General features: G+C 35.5%; 1 protein-coding gene across 2 annotated transcripts in view; it reads left to right on the forward strand.

The window, feature by feature from the left end:
- The window catches only part of LOC126915232 (uncharacterized), a 56,806-nt gene that overhangs the window by 19,661 nt on the left and 20,592 nt on the right, over window positions 1-16,553 (forward strand). For both annotated transcript variants that reach the window (XM_050719706.1, XM_050719704.1), the window contains exons 4-5: window positions 9,420-9,553; window positions 13,698-13,899. In XM_050719706.1, the coding sequence (XP_050575663.1) occupies window positions 9,420-9,553; window positions 13,698-13,899 (336 nt within the window). The remainder of the gene's footprint in view (window positions 1-9,419; window positions 9,554-13,697; window positions 13,900-16,553) is intronic.

Raw genomic sequence — 16,553 nt, forward strand, 5'->3', positions numbered from 1 at the left:
CGTGAGGCTCGGGTATTTCATCTGGAGCTCCACCTGTACTTCCTCTCCGCAGATGTTCACACAGAGGCCAGGAGGAGGTGTTCCTCTACGGTGTTCGAAGAACCACATGGCCTCGAACTTGGCAGGTGACACGCTCAAGCCCAGCTTCTGGATGGCGCGAACCGCGCACGCCACGGCGACCTCTGCGAGTTGCAGAGTTACCATTACTAAACCACCTGTCGCTCAGATAGGCCCGGATGACACGGTCAAGATAGGGGGGTACTTCGAAGCGTTCCAGCGCCTCCACTATCACGTCGCAGGGAATGGCGTTGAAGGCGTTTGTTATGTCCAGCGAGTCCGCCGACGCCACCCCGTTCTGCGACACCATGGCCTCCGCCCTTATACGATTCACCGCGTCGACGTTGAAAGTCGTATTGACTATCGTGCTATCCGGGCACCTGCTCCGGGCCTCCAGATCGGTGGCGATTATTCTTTCGAGAAGTTTGCCCACCTCGTCCTGAAGGCACACCAGCCTGTACGCCGCCGATGAGTCCAAGGGACGACCCGCCTTCCTTAGTAGAACCAGTTTCGCAGTCGCCATACTCGGGGGTAGACACCCTCCCTCAGGCATCTTGTAAAGAGGCGTCGCAGACGGGGAACCAAGATGTTGATTGACTCAGCCCAAACCCGTTCTGGTATTCCATCTGGACCCGGTGCCACGTCCCGGGAGGCCATCCTCTTCTTTGCTTCCAGCAGCTCGTCGTCGGCGACATCCATCTCCTCCTCCCATTCCACCGTCCAGGTGGAGAAGAACACTCCTTGGACACGCTCATCGCCATTCTCGCAAGCTCTTTCCGCAGACCCTCGTTTTCCTCATTGAGCACCGACGGCCTCGCTTCCGCGAGTCTTGAGGTCCGGGTGCCGCAGGCGCGTTCAATCCTCCTGGACAACTCCAATGGTCCGGCGTCCGAGATCATAGAGGGAACCACAAAGGTACCCTGCGACACGTCTGCCGATCTCAATAATCTCCTCCAGAAGCTGATCCGGGGGCCTAACGATCCACCCCCGAATGACCGTGGTCGTAAGAGGATGACGCAGCGCGGCCCACTTGACTACCCACAACTACGCCGGTATTGGAATCTCCTTCCTCTGCACCGTAAACTGTATTCTTTTTACGTTTGATATCTATATTATTTATTTAAATTTCGCCAAGGTCGTCACCATCAGTTCCAGTTCTAGTGTCACTCACTCATCCGCACCTTACCCCGGTCAATGCCGATGCAGGGTGACGGAGCCCCACGAGAAGGTGAGGTGAGTGGTCTTGGCAGATGTGGGCCCACCAATTTTTCCGAAATTCTCCACACCGGATCGGCAAACGTAAAGGCACCGACCGGCCGCCACCCGGCTATAGGACAATATCAGATTCATCAGTGTTTCCCACGGCATGGTACTACGCCGCGAGAACCCATATCCGTCTCATGTTCCCCTCTTAGTTAACGACTGCTCGCAACTCGACTCTCAACTAACGACTGTCTGTTAATTCGTCTTAAGCATTCTTTTGTCTTTTCTCATAGCCCCACCACGTACGTGTTCCGCAACCGTCCGCGGCCATGGTCACGTAGGTCCTTTTTCTGAGTAACTATTCGACTGAAGGACCGACGACACATTGATGGGCCGCTTGGCCCATTGAAGTTCCCAGACCCTTTGGCGATCTATCATCCATGATACTATACTCGGCCATTCTAACAAATATATCTGATCTCAGATGTGCTCATCGTCACTCGCACTACTAACTCCAACAATGTCCCACAACTTCATATGATCAGCTAGCGTAGAGGTCGTTTGCTGCCCTTTGTGCTCACCTTTTCGCTGCACTATGTAACGCTCATTCCGTAAAACTTTTACCATGCGATACAGCTCAGGGAGCTTCGAGTGGAACTTTAGTCCAAGACCGGCCTGCGTTTTCTTGATCGCCACCAGATTCCCCATCTTGCATGTTGTCACCTTCTTGCGTTTCTTGTTAAACGCTCTTCGCAGATAAAAGGTCGGATTGATAACTTGTATCACCTGAAATTTTCTCATAGCTGCCTCATTCTCGTTTTTCATTCACTCCTTAGAACTCGTGTTCTCGCCATCCTTCATCAGGGTATCAACTATCATACATTGAGAAAGGGTTCCCTGTTGCACGACATTTATGGAATCGCGAACATCAGCCGTTTTCCCCTATTTCAGCGTCGACACTTCTGAGTCGCTTCGAGTGTGTGCAAGAATATCGACTCACGTGTTACCTAGCTCTTCATTTAAAGTAAAAGTCGGTTCTCTGGCTATCTGCAATTCTACGGGTTTTGAATATGTTTTTAACGCGTTCCTGGCTTGGATGATCTACATACCTCGCAGTCTACCTCTACAAACTTAAATGATCTCGTCACCGATTCGAAACTGCTTTGATTTCGCTACTACTTCATATTTACATGCATTTTTGAAATCACGCTCGTAAATACTAAGGAACCTGTCGACGTTCCACCGTCGCTTCTTTCTGACGTACTTGTGCTGGATTTTGTTTGTTCGACTGTACAGTTCACACGATACTCTGTAAATCCTACGAAATCCTCATTACAACCATCCGTGTTGTCCCCATCCGACCCTACCACGGTTATATCCGTTGTAACCGATTCTTCTAATAAACTTTTGTTCATGATGACGATGTCCTTGAGACAAGATGAACTCGTGGGAACTACAACTGACGTACATTCTGTATTATTTTTCCCGATAGAAACATGAAGAGATTCATTCCTTTTTTCGATTACGGTCGGGTTAGCAAAGTCAGATTAAGACTCATCTATTATTCGGTCTTACTGAATTAGCTTCAATTTCGCGTACATCTACTTCTACATCTATTTTAAACACCTCCGGGAGTCTTTACGAATAGAAACGCTTCTTTCCATTATGTTTACTTCGACGGCATTCAGGAAATCTGTGCCTGTTAGGTCCCGTGACTCTCTACATAAACCACACCGCGGGCAAGATGGCAGCCAGATGTCTACACACCCTTATTGCGTAACCTCAATAGTCTTAAGGACCCACCATAAATCTTGGCATTTTCATAGTTAAGGTCCTTCAGACCAAACAAGTATCTTTTATTTCAAGTGTTCCATAAATTTATTGTCTATTCCGTTTTCTTACGTACGGTGTCTCCCGCTAGTAACTTTCTCTCAAGGGTGGTTAGAACCCTTCCTTGCCCACCAACCTTTTTCTTATCCAATGAGAAGCAATGACTATTGCCCTCACTTTCCCAGCCAAAATTGTCATCGACAAATCCGATGGTCTCGTGCGTTAGACATACCAATCACTAGCTTCCCTCCGCCACGGCATCGTCACTGAAATTTACTGATTTTACATCTTTAAAACAGTCAACATCTCTTAACAGGGTTGTCACCTTAGATCAGTCACCTATTTAACTTATATCTATACTCACCGAGCGTAACTATCTTGTCTACAAGTTGTCGGAATAAAGTGTGAACTGTAACCTATTACCTCAGTGTTATCATCAATTCAACCATCTCTATTATCCTAAACGAAATAGGGGATCGATCATTTCGTGGCGTCGATTGTCTAATTGTAACGGAAATTTGCGACTCCCGTTGGTGCGCTTCCTCGCGATCGCGTCTCTCCGCGAACGGTCGAACAGTGTCAATAATCAACGAATGTTGCATCAAGGTATCTGAAACTACATGTGCTGTTGTAATGTACGACGAGTCCATCGTCTATCAGAACATTCGTCGAAATTCTCCGAGTGTACAATTTCTTTTGGATCCGATACCGCGAAATTTAATTATTTTCTTACCTAATTTGGGCGCTCCAATTTTCACATACTGATCCGGTCGCATTAAAGGTAATTCACTATCGGTGTCTATCAGCGCGGTCAATTCGCAATCTCCGATTTTAACGCCTCTACCACGCTTCGTCTGTAACGATCGCCACACACTACGAATCTCTTTAGGATTCACTCAGATTTTTGCACTTCGATGCAATGTATCCGTACTCCTGACATTTAAAACATGTGGTACCTTTGCTTTTCGTTGGACAGTCCGCACTTAGATGATCTTTGTTTCCACATAGAAAATATTGTCGCACTGGTTTCCGCGCAACCTTGTCGCGATTCGTCCTTTTGGATCCTTCCTCAATCCGTTTGCCTCTCGTCTTCGCGTTTTTCTTTATGGCCTCGTACAGGGTTAGCTTCTCTTTTAATTCGCGAATGCCTTTGACGCCATACAGTATCATTCTGTTGGTTTCCTCGTCACGAATTCCGTCGATGATATATTTTCTTACAACCGAACTTTTCATATTCACATGCTTCTCTATGTCGAACATTTTATAGACATATTCTTGGTATGACTCGGTTTCCTTCTTGGTTCGACGCGACAACTCTTTATGCACCTTGTACGCGTTTACTTTTTGCGCAAACTCGGTACTCGACATTTCCTTCATTGTTTTCCAATACTTACAGCACTTTTCGTAGTCGACGAACAATTTTACCGAACTGCGTAAAAGCCTCTTCGCGTATATTACGCGTTACAACATCAGTCCATTCACAAAGGTCGCACATTTCTTCAAATTCCAGTAACCAGTTTTGCACATTGACGTTGTTATCGCCACTGAATGTGCTCGTGAATTCTTCCACGTCCCTAAATGTTAAGACTTGTGTGCTTCTGCTGTCAACTTTAACTCGTGTTTTGTACACATCACGCTCTTCGTCTTCATCTTCATCGTGCTCGATTTCCAAGGCAATGAAAGCCTTTAGACGATCTTGCAGTTCTTTCTTTTTACCGGTTATTTTTAATTTTCGTTTCACGAGTTCGTCTTTCAACTCCGCGACTCTCATTGTTTCGATTAGCTCTAGCTTATCCTTCACAACGCACCTTTCTTCGACATCAACGATAATATTATCCGCGTTTGATCCTTCGCTCATCGTGGATAATGATTCGACTTGATTTCAACACAGCTTCACAATCACCATACGGATAGTTCTGTTAAACGTTTTGTTTTCTGTCTTGTTCAGTTCCGGCTTGAGCTGCCAGAATTATAGGATTTATTTATTTAGAAATATTAGAAATTAGGGTTATCAATGATTTTTATCCTAAATGATAAGTTTATTGATAGATGGATCCATTTGCAATGGATCAAACAGAAAACGACGGTCATTTAACGTGAACTAAATATAGTAATGTGCTGTAATTAAGACAACTAAATAGATAATTCACAACTCACAACTAATAGTTTACAACTCATAGTAACTTGACAATTCAACTCTCGACTCCTCACAACTCGACTCTTAGTTAACGACTGCTCACAACTCGACTCTCAACTAACGACTCCCTGTTAATTCGTCTTTCTCCCTTAAGCATCCCTTTGTCTTTTGTCATAGCCCCAGATACAGTATCGTCAGTAAAACTTCACTTATTCTGTATCCTTAGAATAGTCAACATATCTTTACCGGTTTCTACCCTCAGATCAGTCGCGTACTTGATCAGTGTATACTCAATTGTGAATATTAAGTAAAAAATAAAGTTTAATAAAAAGCAAAGTTAATATTTGTGTTACGGCTCGGCTATCTTGTTTTCATCATATAACTCTCAAATTTACGTGACACGGTCATGGTCACTTAAGCCTTTCCTCCGCGTAACTATTCGACTGAAAGACCGACGACACATTGATGGACCACTTCGCCCACTGAAGTTCCCAGACCCTTTTGGCCGATCGGCACTTGAGCTTTCTCGTAACATTGTTTATGATTCGCCTGATATTTCTTACGCAATCTATCCACAATATCCACAATATCCAATATCCAACAATCTATCCACAATTATAAAAAAAATTTATTTAATAGTTGAGGTTAAATATTTATCTATACTTTAATTTATTAATACCTATCCTATTTGATCTTTTGGAACTTTTTATAAAAAGTTGATAAATATTTTCGTTAAAATTGTTTAATTACTTTCTCTTATAAATTGTTTATAAATGTCTTCTTTAAAATAATATGTATAACGATGTTACATTAACAATAAGTTAGAATAGTAACAATATAAGATTGATATGTATATAAGATCAAAGTGTTAATTTTTTAACACATATAAAATTGACATATTAACCAGTTTATTTTCACCGTTACGTTGCATGAAATTGTGAATTTTGCAAAGCTATTATCAAATTAATTTACGTTTGTTCCATAAAGCTCAGATATGCTAATTGTTACGTCCAGTGACTTTTTACGTAAACCAGAATCCATCTCTCAGTCGAGGCGGCCACTAGCTGTGCAAATATAATTAGTCAGACCGCAATAATCCTAAGGAACTGTCATGAAACTAAGCATTTGTATTTTACCGTTGGGGCCCTTAATTGTTATAAAATACATTCTAGTCGAAATTTTTCCTATGGTTATTGTTCCATTAGGTAACAAATGGGAAGATCGGGGTTTTCCCATGTTCAACGGTCATTTCCACCTGTAAGCGACTGGTGGTGGGACGACCGACATCCAGCAATAGTTTTCCTCTGCGACAGCATCGTCACCGAACTTCGCTAGTTTGTCATCCTTAGATCAGTCAACATGTTGATTAGTTTTTCATACGTTGACCAATCAATGTCTTGATTGGTTTATCAGCCTTAGATCAGTCATCTGTTTAATTTATATCTATACGCATCGAACTGTGCGTAACTGTCCATGTTCATAAAGTTGTTGGAATAAAGCGTACATTGTAACCTGTTACTTCAATGTTATAATCAGTTCAACCACCTCTATTACCTAAACGAAATAGGGGATCGATCATTTCATGGCGTCGATTACCTAATCGTAACGGGAATTTACGACTCCCGTTGGCGTGCTTCCTCGCGATCGCGTCTCTCCGCGAACGGTCGAACACTAATATTTGCATTTATGTTTCTGGAACGAAGGAAATGAATAATAGAGTAATTATGTGCAAGTATGTCTAATACGCGTTTGTTACATACATCATAAAACGAGATTGATATATAATACATAAGTAGAGATGGATGCGAGTACCATTAGATTCAATTACATCCAATGTTTATATCAACACATAAATGCGTATTCGGATTTATATACATGTATGTATACACGTATATGGACGAATGAAGCGGTGTGTTGGTTATACATACTGGATGTGCAATTCAGTATTCAGTATTGGATGATCAGTTCTGTGTTACATATTATACGAAATGGACATGGATTTAGCTAATTTTTATTATATGTTGCTTTGATAATCTTTTATTCGAAGTCTTACTAATAAATGGAAAATTAAAACGACGAAATAAGATGTTTTCTTTAAAATGAAAAATATCGTACTTTGGTTCGAGATTTTAAATCAATCAGATAAATTTGAGAGTGCGATTATTTTAGAATAAATTCTGAAACACATTTTTGTATTCTGCGTAGATGAAACGAAAGAAACGTTTGATAAACAATCATCATTCGTTTGAAAGATCTCGACCATGAATTCTCAGTCACAACGAATCGGATGAAAAAATTACGTATATCGACAAGTATATCGAACGATCAATATACGTGCAGTATGTATAACATAACAAAACCACTTGCATTTATTATATTTCAAGGCGTTTAATGCGTTTATTCGTGTATGTACTCGGACGTATCCGAATATGCATCCAGTACAAACGTAGCCTAAGTTGGCTCATGCCTTTTCCAGCTACGCGATTGCAATTTATATTAAAATTAAACAAAAATACATTTGTCTTCGTAAGATTTTAAACTTTCATCGAACGTTAATCTGGTACTAACACTTTACTTTATTCTTTCATTGATGGACTGGTTAATTAAGCGATGTTTTCGTTTATATAGTAAAATAAAATTGTGATAAAACACAACATCCTTGCAGTAAAATTATGTGACTTTTATCGGCATAAGTCATAACAGATCCATACAGGTTAGAAGAAATTACTCGATTAAAAACAAATATAACATATATTATCATATTATAAAATATGATATATTTGCAGGTGAAATTCATAGAAGCAATAATGTATAATTGCAAATACGGAATTTATTCTTTTTGAGCTAAAATGTTTTTATTGTCGGAGTTCTCCTGGATAATAATTAATGGTATTTAACCAAATAATAATGTATATAATTGCAAATTGTCAAGTTATAAGCATAAATTATGAACTTTTCTTTTATTATTTAGTAATTTTTCGTATCTATTCTTCGTACTTGTAATTATTTCCTTAAGAATATCTACTTGAATAATCTATAATCTGTAATTTCATTACTAAACTCGTTAATGATCTCTAGGCGTATTTATTAATACTAATAATTCGTAATTTATGTCTTTTTAAATTTGAATTAATATAATTATTGAAATTTTACAAATTATTAGTGTTAATAAATATTCTTTTGTAACGATAATAAGTTTGGTAACTATGCAAATAAAGATTTATAAAATAATTTTTAAAAATTATACAAATCAGTTGATTGTCATGTTTAACATAAACTTGTAGGATTTAGGAAAAGATGATAATGTTTGTGCAACAGTAGTCTATAAAAGACAATTGTCATTTTTCAATTTGATAATATTACTAAATAATTATTGTGGATTATTGTGGAAGAAGGCCTAGGTCCCGTGGAAAGTCCTGTCACCCTTTTAGATCACTTTTTTTCTAATACATACTACGTATATTAGAACGTATCATTCTATACATATAGTATATACACATACATATACATAGAATAATACATTCATTGGGATTAGGTTGGGATTAGGTTGTCATAGTTGTCATAGTTTGAATAATTATATTATGTTTCTAGTGCAACTTGGCTTCCAGTTACACAGTTGCTATAACAAACGAAACATTGTCTTTGTAGGTAGATATGTATATTTATCTTAATTCGGCGAACAATAGATGAACAAATTTCTATAAAATATTTTTTTCTATTAAACGTAGAATACAGCAAACTAAGAATATATTCTTTCCGAAATATTTAAACACCCAAAGGGCTAATAATCTATCAAAAATACAAAACCATTTCATTAATTATTTAATGAAATAATTCTTTAATTAATTATTCATTAATTGTTATTAATTATTATTTCATTAATTATTTAATAAATAATACGATTGAATTTTCGAAAAAGAATATATATATATTATTGAGTATATGTATATATTGGTTAAGAGAAGATATTTGTTTGAATGTAATAAATTTTGTTATTACTACATACATATATAAAGGTACATTACTTACAGCTTAGTTATAGTTTATTAAAAAAGGAAAGAATGTTCTGCGTGACCTAATAAAAACGAAGCAAAAGTAAACATTTAGCGAAGTTTTCTGTAGCACTGAATTGTTCTTGCACTGGTCTTCACCAGAGTAATTCTATTCTAATTAGTGTTATGAAATTGTACAGTTCCACAGACTGAAAACCCAAAAATCACGTTCAAGAAAAACATGTACGTGGTCGGTGAAAGTTTAGAAGCAAACTGCACCTCCTCGGCTGCGCATCCAGTTCCTCACTTGACTTGGTACATAAACGGCAAGGAGGTGAGTAAATATCAAAGATATAACAGCCAACCTGTTCAACAACTCAAAACGAATTAATTTTTATTCGGTAATGTCCTTAGATTTAACCGTTTAAAGTATAGCTATATTTTCATAATGTTTCTTTTTCTTCACGTGTCATCACTCACTGGCAGCAGTTGTGTTTCACGAAATTTTCCTTTCTTTGTCTATTAACATCAACTTCATTCAAAGGATTAATTTAATTAGTAACGCTGTCGTGTATATCTTTAAAATTTTATTTATTTTCATATTGCTCGTTAATCTCAAATTTCAATTTTAATTTCCAACATACTTATATTTCCTAATACAATAAATACATAAATACATAATATTTGTAGACTACAAGGGAATTATTTCAAGAAGGCGATGAATAAAATTTCAATATTATTAGCATATACCTAGATGCATATATTTACATATGTAGATATGTAAAGCTAAAATGCAATCAACATTATATCAAACATATATATTTCTAAACAAATTATACTTGACTTTAGACCTATATCTATGAAATTTTGTAAACAATTAAAAATATATTTAATATTATAATAATCAAAATATTTAAAGTGTTCGGTAAAGTACAAAATATATATGTATATACATTTTAAAAGCAACGAATTTAATAAACCAATTAATTTTGGTATTAAGTAAAAAGTATCTTAAGAAAAGTATCTTAGAAATTGAGCTATAAATGAAAATGAGTAATTATATTTGCACAATATTTCAATTAATATTTTACAATTTCTTTCCTAAATAAAAAAATACAAACAGATGAAATAGATTTTTTAAATTATTTTTCTATCAATTGGCAATTTTAAAGCGTTTCATTAGGTATATTTCAAGAAAATGTGTATTCAAAGGTTGAAATTTTCGGTCCGATAAGTTGTGTAAGCTAAATCTTTAAATCTCTAAAGAGTTAAACTTTGATATTATCTTCTCGTACCCATGTGTAATACTGCTATAACTTTTTTTTATAAAAGTGTACGAGAAGCTCTCCGAGTCATCCTGTAATAATTCAACGCTCGATCAATGTCATTCAGCTATTTTTGTCCTTTTTTTTGTTTTGAAAAATTTTGCGTCTTAAATGTAATGGAAATTTTACAGTCTGGTCCGACTAAGCCATCAAATATACATAATACATAGTAGTAACTAGATATAAACGTCATAATAAGTGACGCAATTGTTATGTAATATTTATTTTCTATGCAGATAATAATATAAGATAATAAGATAAAGAAATAATTATTTTTTAAGTCGTTCATTCTAAATTCTTCATTATTTTACTGCACTTTTGAAGGATTGTAATCATGCTTCCACGATATTGAAATTTTTACTTAATTTTATTTCGTTGAAAACAATACTAAACACAAAAGGTTGTACATAAAAGTATAACGATGATTCTTTTAACTGATCAGTGAATGATATTTTTATTTTTCTTGATATGCATCGTACGACGGACTAAAAATTATAGCGATATAAGTCATGATTCTGAGAATCTGGATATTTTAACCTTTAGCTTTTAACTATCATGCCTGTAGTTTCAAATTGATTGAGTTACAATTTTATTCACTGGCGCGATATGTTTTTATGACTTGAAAAAAATATATTGAACTCTTTGTAATATCTAATAGAAGCAGAAGAGTACATTACGAAAACTGGTGATGGTCTGACTTATACCACTATGATTCTCAGACCTCCATATTTGTCTATAAAAATGACTATACGGCTTTTATCAATAATAATAATATTTTAGATTTTAAGTTTGCACGATGATTATTGGATAATATATTCACGGTTTTTCAAGTTTTTAATCTTACGTTAATGTTTGTATTGACGCGACGTGGCGACGTTTTGAGAACATTGCAATTTACTTGTTCAGGACAGAGGTGAAATTGGGAAGCCTCCAAATCATCGCTAGCATACAAATACGTTCCTCGTCAAAGAGATAGCCCATGTGAGCTATCTTTAATTTCTCAATGACGCGTGTGAAGTTTTTCATCTGTAACGTATAATATCAAAACGTTATGAGCCCAGGATATGCGGCTTGCCGGAAATAAGTCACAATGTCGTAGATGTTTTTACCAACCAAGAAAAACTATTCCAAACTAAAGTCGATATGTTTAGAAATTGCTCAGTAGTTCGTGACCTATCAACGAGGAAAGATTACAGTATATATATTATATAAATTTGAAAGTATGGGTTACGGAAAAAGATCAAAGTCTGAAAAAAGAACAAATTCTTGAACTAAAACAGTGACCGTTATCAGTAGCAAATATATATGTCGGAGATGTAGGGACATTGGGCCTCTCTTTTGGAAGATTTCCCAATACTTGGGCTCGGGGTGACATAACTGGTCGCCGAACGTAGCCACGGTCACGGGATGAACGAAATGTTTTACAGAGGTGGTACCAGTGTTAAGGGATACGCTGTATAAACAATCAAGTCTTGATCAGGAGCAATGCTGGTTTATGTGGAACTGCCTAGTTACGGCGCTTGGGAATTTGTTGATATTCCCGATCGATATGTATTTGATATATGTAACTGTATCTGTCTTTTATTTTGCAATCTCCTTGGAGAGTTTTCTGTGATTGACTTGGAGGGAGTTTGAAAGTAACCCAGCGTCTGAGTTAACGTGTCTGCGTGCTACAAAATGTATTTCATTGTACAAAGAGTTTACCCGTTGACCGTGGATTCGTTATTGAGCCCAGGAACATTGTCAATAGCTTTTGTTATACTTATTAATTATTTCACGCCCAAAGTTTCTAACGAAATCCCGACATATATAAGAAGAAGTCGTAAAGTAATACACAATTTCTTAAAAAATGTTGAAGATCATGGCAAAAAGAAAAGTACCGGTTGGCCGTCATTATCCGATCGTGACAAGCGAGTAATTTTGCGTGTAGCTTCCAACTCGCAGTTAACGCGAACCATTAACGAAGCAAATAATGGAAAAATCTAGTGTTAGTGTCAGTGTTTCAAGTGTTCGTCGAGTTCTACTATCCTGCAAAAATATCAAGAGGCCAAAATTGGAAAAGAAACCTTCGTTAATAACGAAGCACAAAGTAGAACGTTTACGCTTTGCAAAAGAAAGAGTGCAACTTGGATGGTCCTGATGGGTTCTAATATTATTTTCATGACACATGAAAAGAGACAATGTCAGCAATTCGACGACAAATGGGGGAGGCAGCGTGATGGCTGGCATCGGTTATTTCGACAACACAAGTATCAAGTTCATCGTTGGGAGAATGAATGGTGTCCGACACATAAATTTAATCGAAAAACAAATAAATAATCATGCAGAATGCATTTCTGGACCTGATTACATCTTTCAACAAGATAATGCACCTGTACACACATCAAGACTGGTTCAATCATACTTTAATGAAAATAATATATCTATTTTGCCGTGGCCTGCGCGCACCCCGGATCTTAATATTATTGAAAATTTCTGGGCAGAACTTGTTCACAACGTATACGCGAATGGAAAGCAATATCAACGCGTACAACAATTAAAAAATGCAATTGTACGCGAATGGGATACGTTAAATCAAAATTACATCCAGAAACTATATAAATCGATAGCAAATCGTACAATAGAAGTAATAGAAAATAAAGGGGGATGTACCCATTATTAAATAAGTATATACGTTTGATAAGTAATTATTGTTAGTTACAATTTATGTTGATTATTATTTTTTTATTGTACATGTGCAATCATTTCGTTCTTAAAATAAAACAATTTTTTTTGTTACACACTAAACCTCATAATATTTTTAATTATTTTCAATGAACCGCATATCCTGAGCTCATAATGTTTTGATATTATACGTTACAGACGAAAAACTTTACACGCGTCATTGAGAAATTAAAGATAGCTTACAGGGGCTATCACTTTGACGAGAAGTGTAAATAGTGACAATAAGGCCCGAAGTCGTTACGTCAATTTCAGGTCTGCCATAAACGAGTAGACTGTAACAATATATTCGAAACATTTGCATAACTCCAACGCATCGTTAGAACACGATCGATGCCCGAAAAGCCATAAATACGTTATCCAATAATAATATTTTTGCCAAAATTTATTCTGACCAAATTTCATGAGATTTTTGTGTGTTATACTATGTAGGTGGATATTAGTCTGGTAAACCACTATCCTCACACGTATCACGAACACCAACTAATGTCAGCTACTGCAAAACTAACGATAGAAGTATCCGCGTTGCATACAGGGGAAAATGGTTATTTGGAAATCAGTTGCTCTTCAACTATTCCTGATTACCCATTACATCACGTGCAGTATGCTGATGTTAGGACGGAATCGGTTTCAGGTAATTATTCCGCTTAATATAATTTTTAACAATTATATTTTCGTTTCAATCTTTCATTTTAGAATTTATTAACGTATTTATTTTATTATTTTATTAAAATTATGAATATGGAGTGGTGAATATATAATTGGAAATCCAGTTTACGTAGTATAAATCCAATTTCCAGATATTTATTTCCAGAAATATATTTCTCACAGAACTTTTTAACACTGCTCGTTGATCTAATTTTAGGAAAGTAACTTTAGAACATTTTTCCCAGGTGCATAAAAGAGGCAGATTAACTACCAATCTATCATTTCTAAACAATCCCTTTATTCAACGTTTCAATACAGATTTTCTAAACTTTGATTCAACGATTATTGAGGATTATGTTTTTACAATCTTCTCATATCCTTTTTATGTATCAGTTATCGAGCACTCACTTTTAGAGAGGTCCTCAATCGGATTTTCGAATGCTATTCATCGCGTGCAAAGTGCGCACGTGACCTATTTATTTTTGCTACCTTTTTTTTTTTTTAATCCGGAAATCATAGATGAACGTCCCGTATTTTATGGAACTTGCCTGGTTTAAATAGAAATTTGCTTTTCAAATGGAGATTCGTTATTTCAGATAGACATCGATACGCAAGTACGTATTAGCAGGTTTGGTTTCACAAAGAGAAAAAAGAATCACGTACATGATGTTATTTCTTCGTTCCTTTTCTCTGCTAAAAAACATTCTTTTACTCTAATCTAGTAGCCCCGAGGTTTTCATCTCAAATTCCTTTTCCGTGCTTCAGATAAGATGAACTAATGAATGAGATGCGTAGTTACCCTAAAAAGTAGTTCTAATTAACCCGTTTGAAGTGCTATTGCGTCGCGCGAGAGGAAACATCCAATTAGAAATAGCAATCGCGAAATTCGTACTTTCTTCAGTTCCATGTACATCTAATCTCATACTCATAGAAACTGTTCCATATTTGACTTGATTTTCATGCACAATCATGCTAAATAATATAATATCTTCTCTGCTATATACAGTGCTATATTTATATCAAGTATATCAACTATTAAATGTAGAGCGTGTAGAATGTAAAGATAAATGTGGTATTGAAAACGGAAATAATGTAATCAAAGAAAAGTAATGACGGAAGATATGGGATAAGCAGTGTGCTTAAGCGTGTTCTTGTTAACTTTTCTATTTTTTTGTCATTGCTATCATTAAGTCAATTTATTATGCTGAAAATGAAATACAGCTTTCAATAAACTATATGTAATATATTAGAGCGAACATTATTAAACTGTGATATCGAAAATAGTTTAGATGCAGAGTAATATATCTTATCATGATATAATAAAAATAGACTTCCTATATATATTATAATTCCTGTATTATATATTTAATGTTCTCTTGCGAAGAAGGAACTGTATTTCCGTTTCAGTAATTTATATAATCTGTCAATAATTTGTAACGATACAAATCGCGAGGAAAAATTGTTTACTTTCAATCTTAAAATCGTTCTTCTAACGTATTATCAAACACGTAAGAGTATTTTATTTTTGATAAAACAGATTTCATTTGAAAAACATGTACTTTGCAATAGATTCATAGATTCCAAACAAATGGCAATTCCCAAGTGAACGACATAATGTGATCAATGATTGCAACGTTAGTTATGTAGATTAATATAAATTGTTTTAAACTATCGTAATAACAAAATTCATATTATTCATTTCTTACGAAACATTGTATATTTATCTTCTACTTTCAAAACACTTATATTCTCAATCTATCTGGTTACTCCGTTTTTTGGCTGTTTTATATTAAAATACGTGTTTTTAGCTAGTTACATGGATGTCAGAGAGTTAAAAGAAACAGATTTATCACATCTTTTCGCCATTCACATCAGTCGTACGCTATGTTAATTTAGAAGACGAAATTCCTATTTAAAATTTCTCGTATTTTTCTAGTATCTGGCATCCTATAATTTCTTGTAAAAAAATAATTGCAAGTATGCAATGTATTTTTTGTATAAAAACTTTTCGTTTTTCTATTATCTGGTCCAGTGGACTATTTTTTCACGTTCTCAAATCGCTTCTTTCGTAACATTATATTTCATTTACAGTTATTATGTTTGCTTTGAAACGAAAAAGTTTTAGAATTGTTTAAAGATATCGAGGAATGTCATTTAATTCTATATTTTATATGGCAAAAAAAGAATTTGATATATATATATAAAGATTGTTAATGTATTAAAATATATACTATGAAAGGGATATAATTTAAAGTTCATTATCTATATTAAATATTGAAACTTTACGATAGATAAAATGTATTATAAGACTTTTGAATTGGGGTATATAATTACCACTAGTTGTCAAATATTTCAAGCAATAAATTCATCGTTTATTAAATTTTAACACGAACTATATTACTTGAATTACGGAGTGGCATTTGACCAAAGTATTCAAAATCAAAATTAGGAAGGCTACACAAACGAAACAGTGCAAAAAATCTATATAATTTATGAAACAATCGTTTAATTTATCAAAAACGTAAATGTATAAAATTTCTATAGAAAATCACGATTTAGTTTTTTTGACAACCTGGACAGTTTTACTATCGTTCAAGTTCGCACATTCTGTGTTTCTAACGTGATATTTGTTTTTTTAAT

This window comes from Bombus affinis, chromosome 4, assembly GCF_024516045.1.
Source record: "Bombus affinis isolate iyBomAffi1 chromosome 4, iyBomAffi1.2, whole genome shotgun sequence".
Classification (NCBI taxonomy): domain Eukaryota; kingdom Metazoa; phylum Arthropoda; class Insecta; order Hymenoptera; family Apidae; genus Bombus; species Bombus affinis.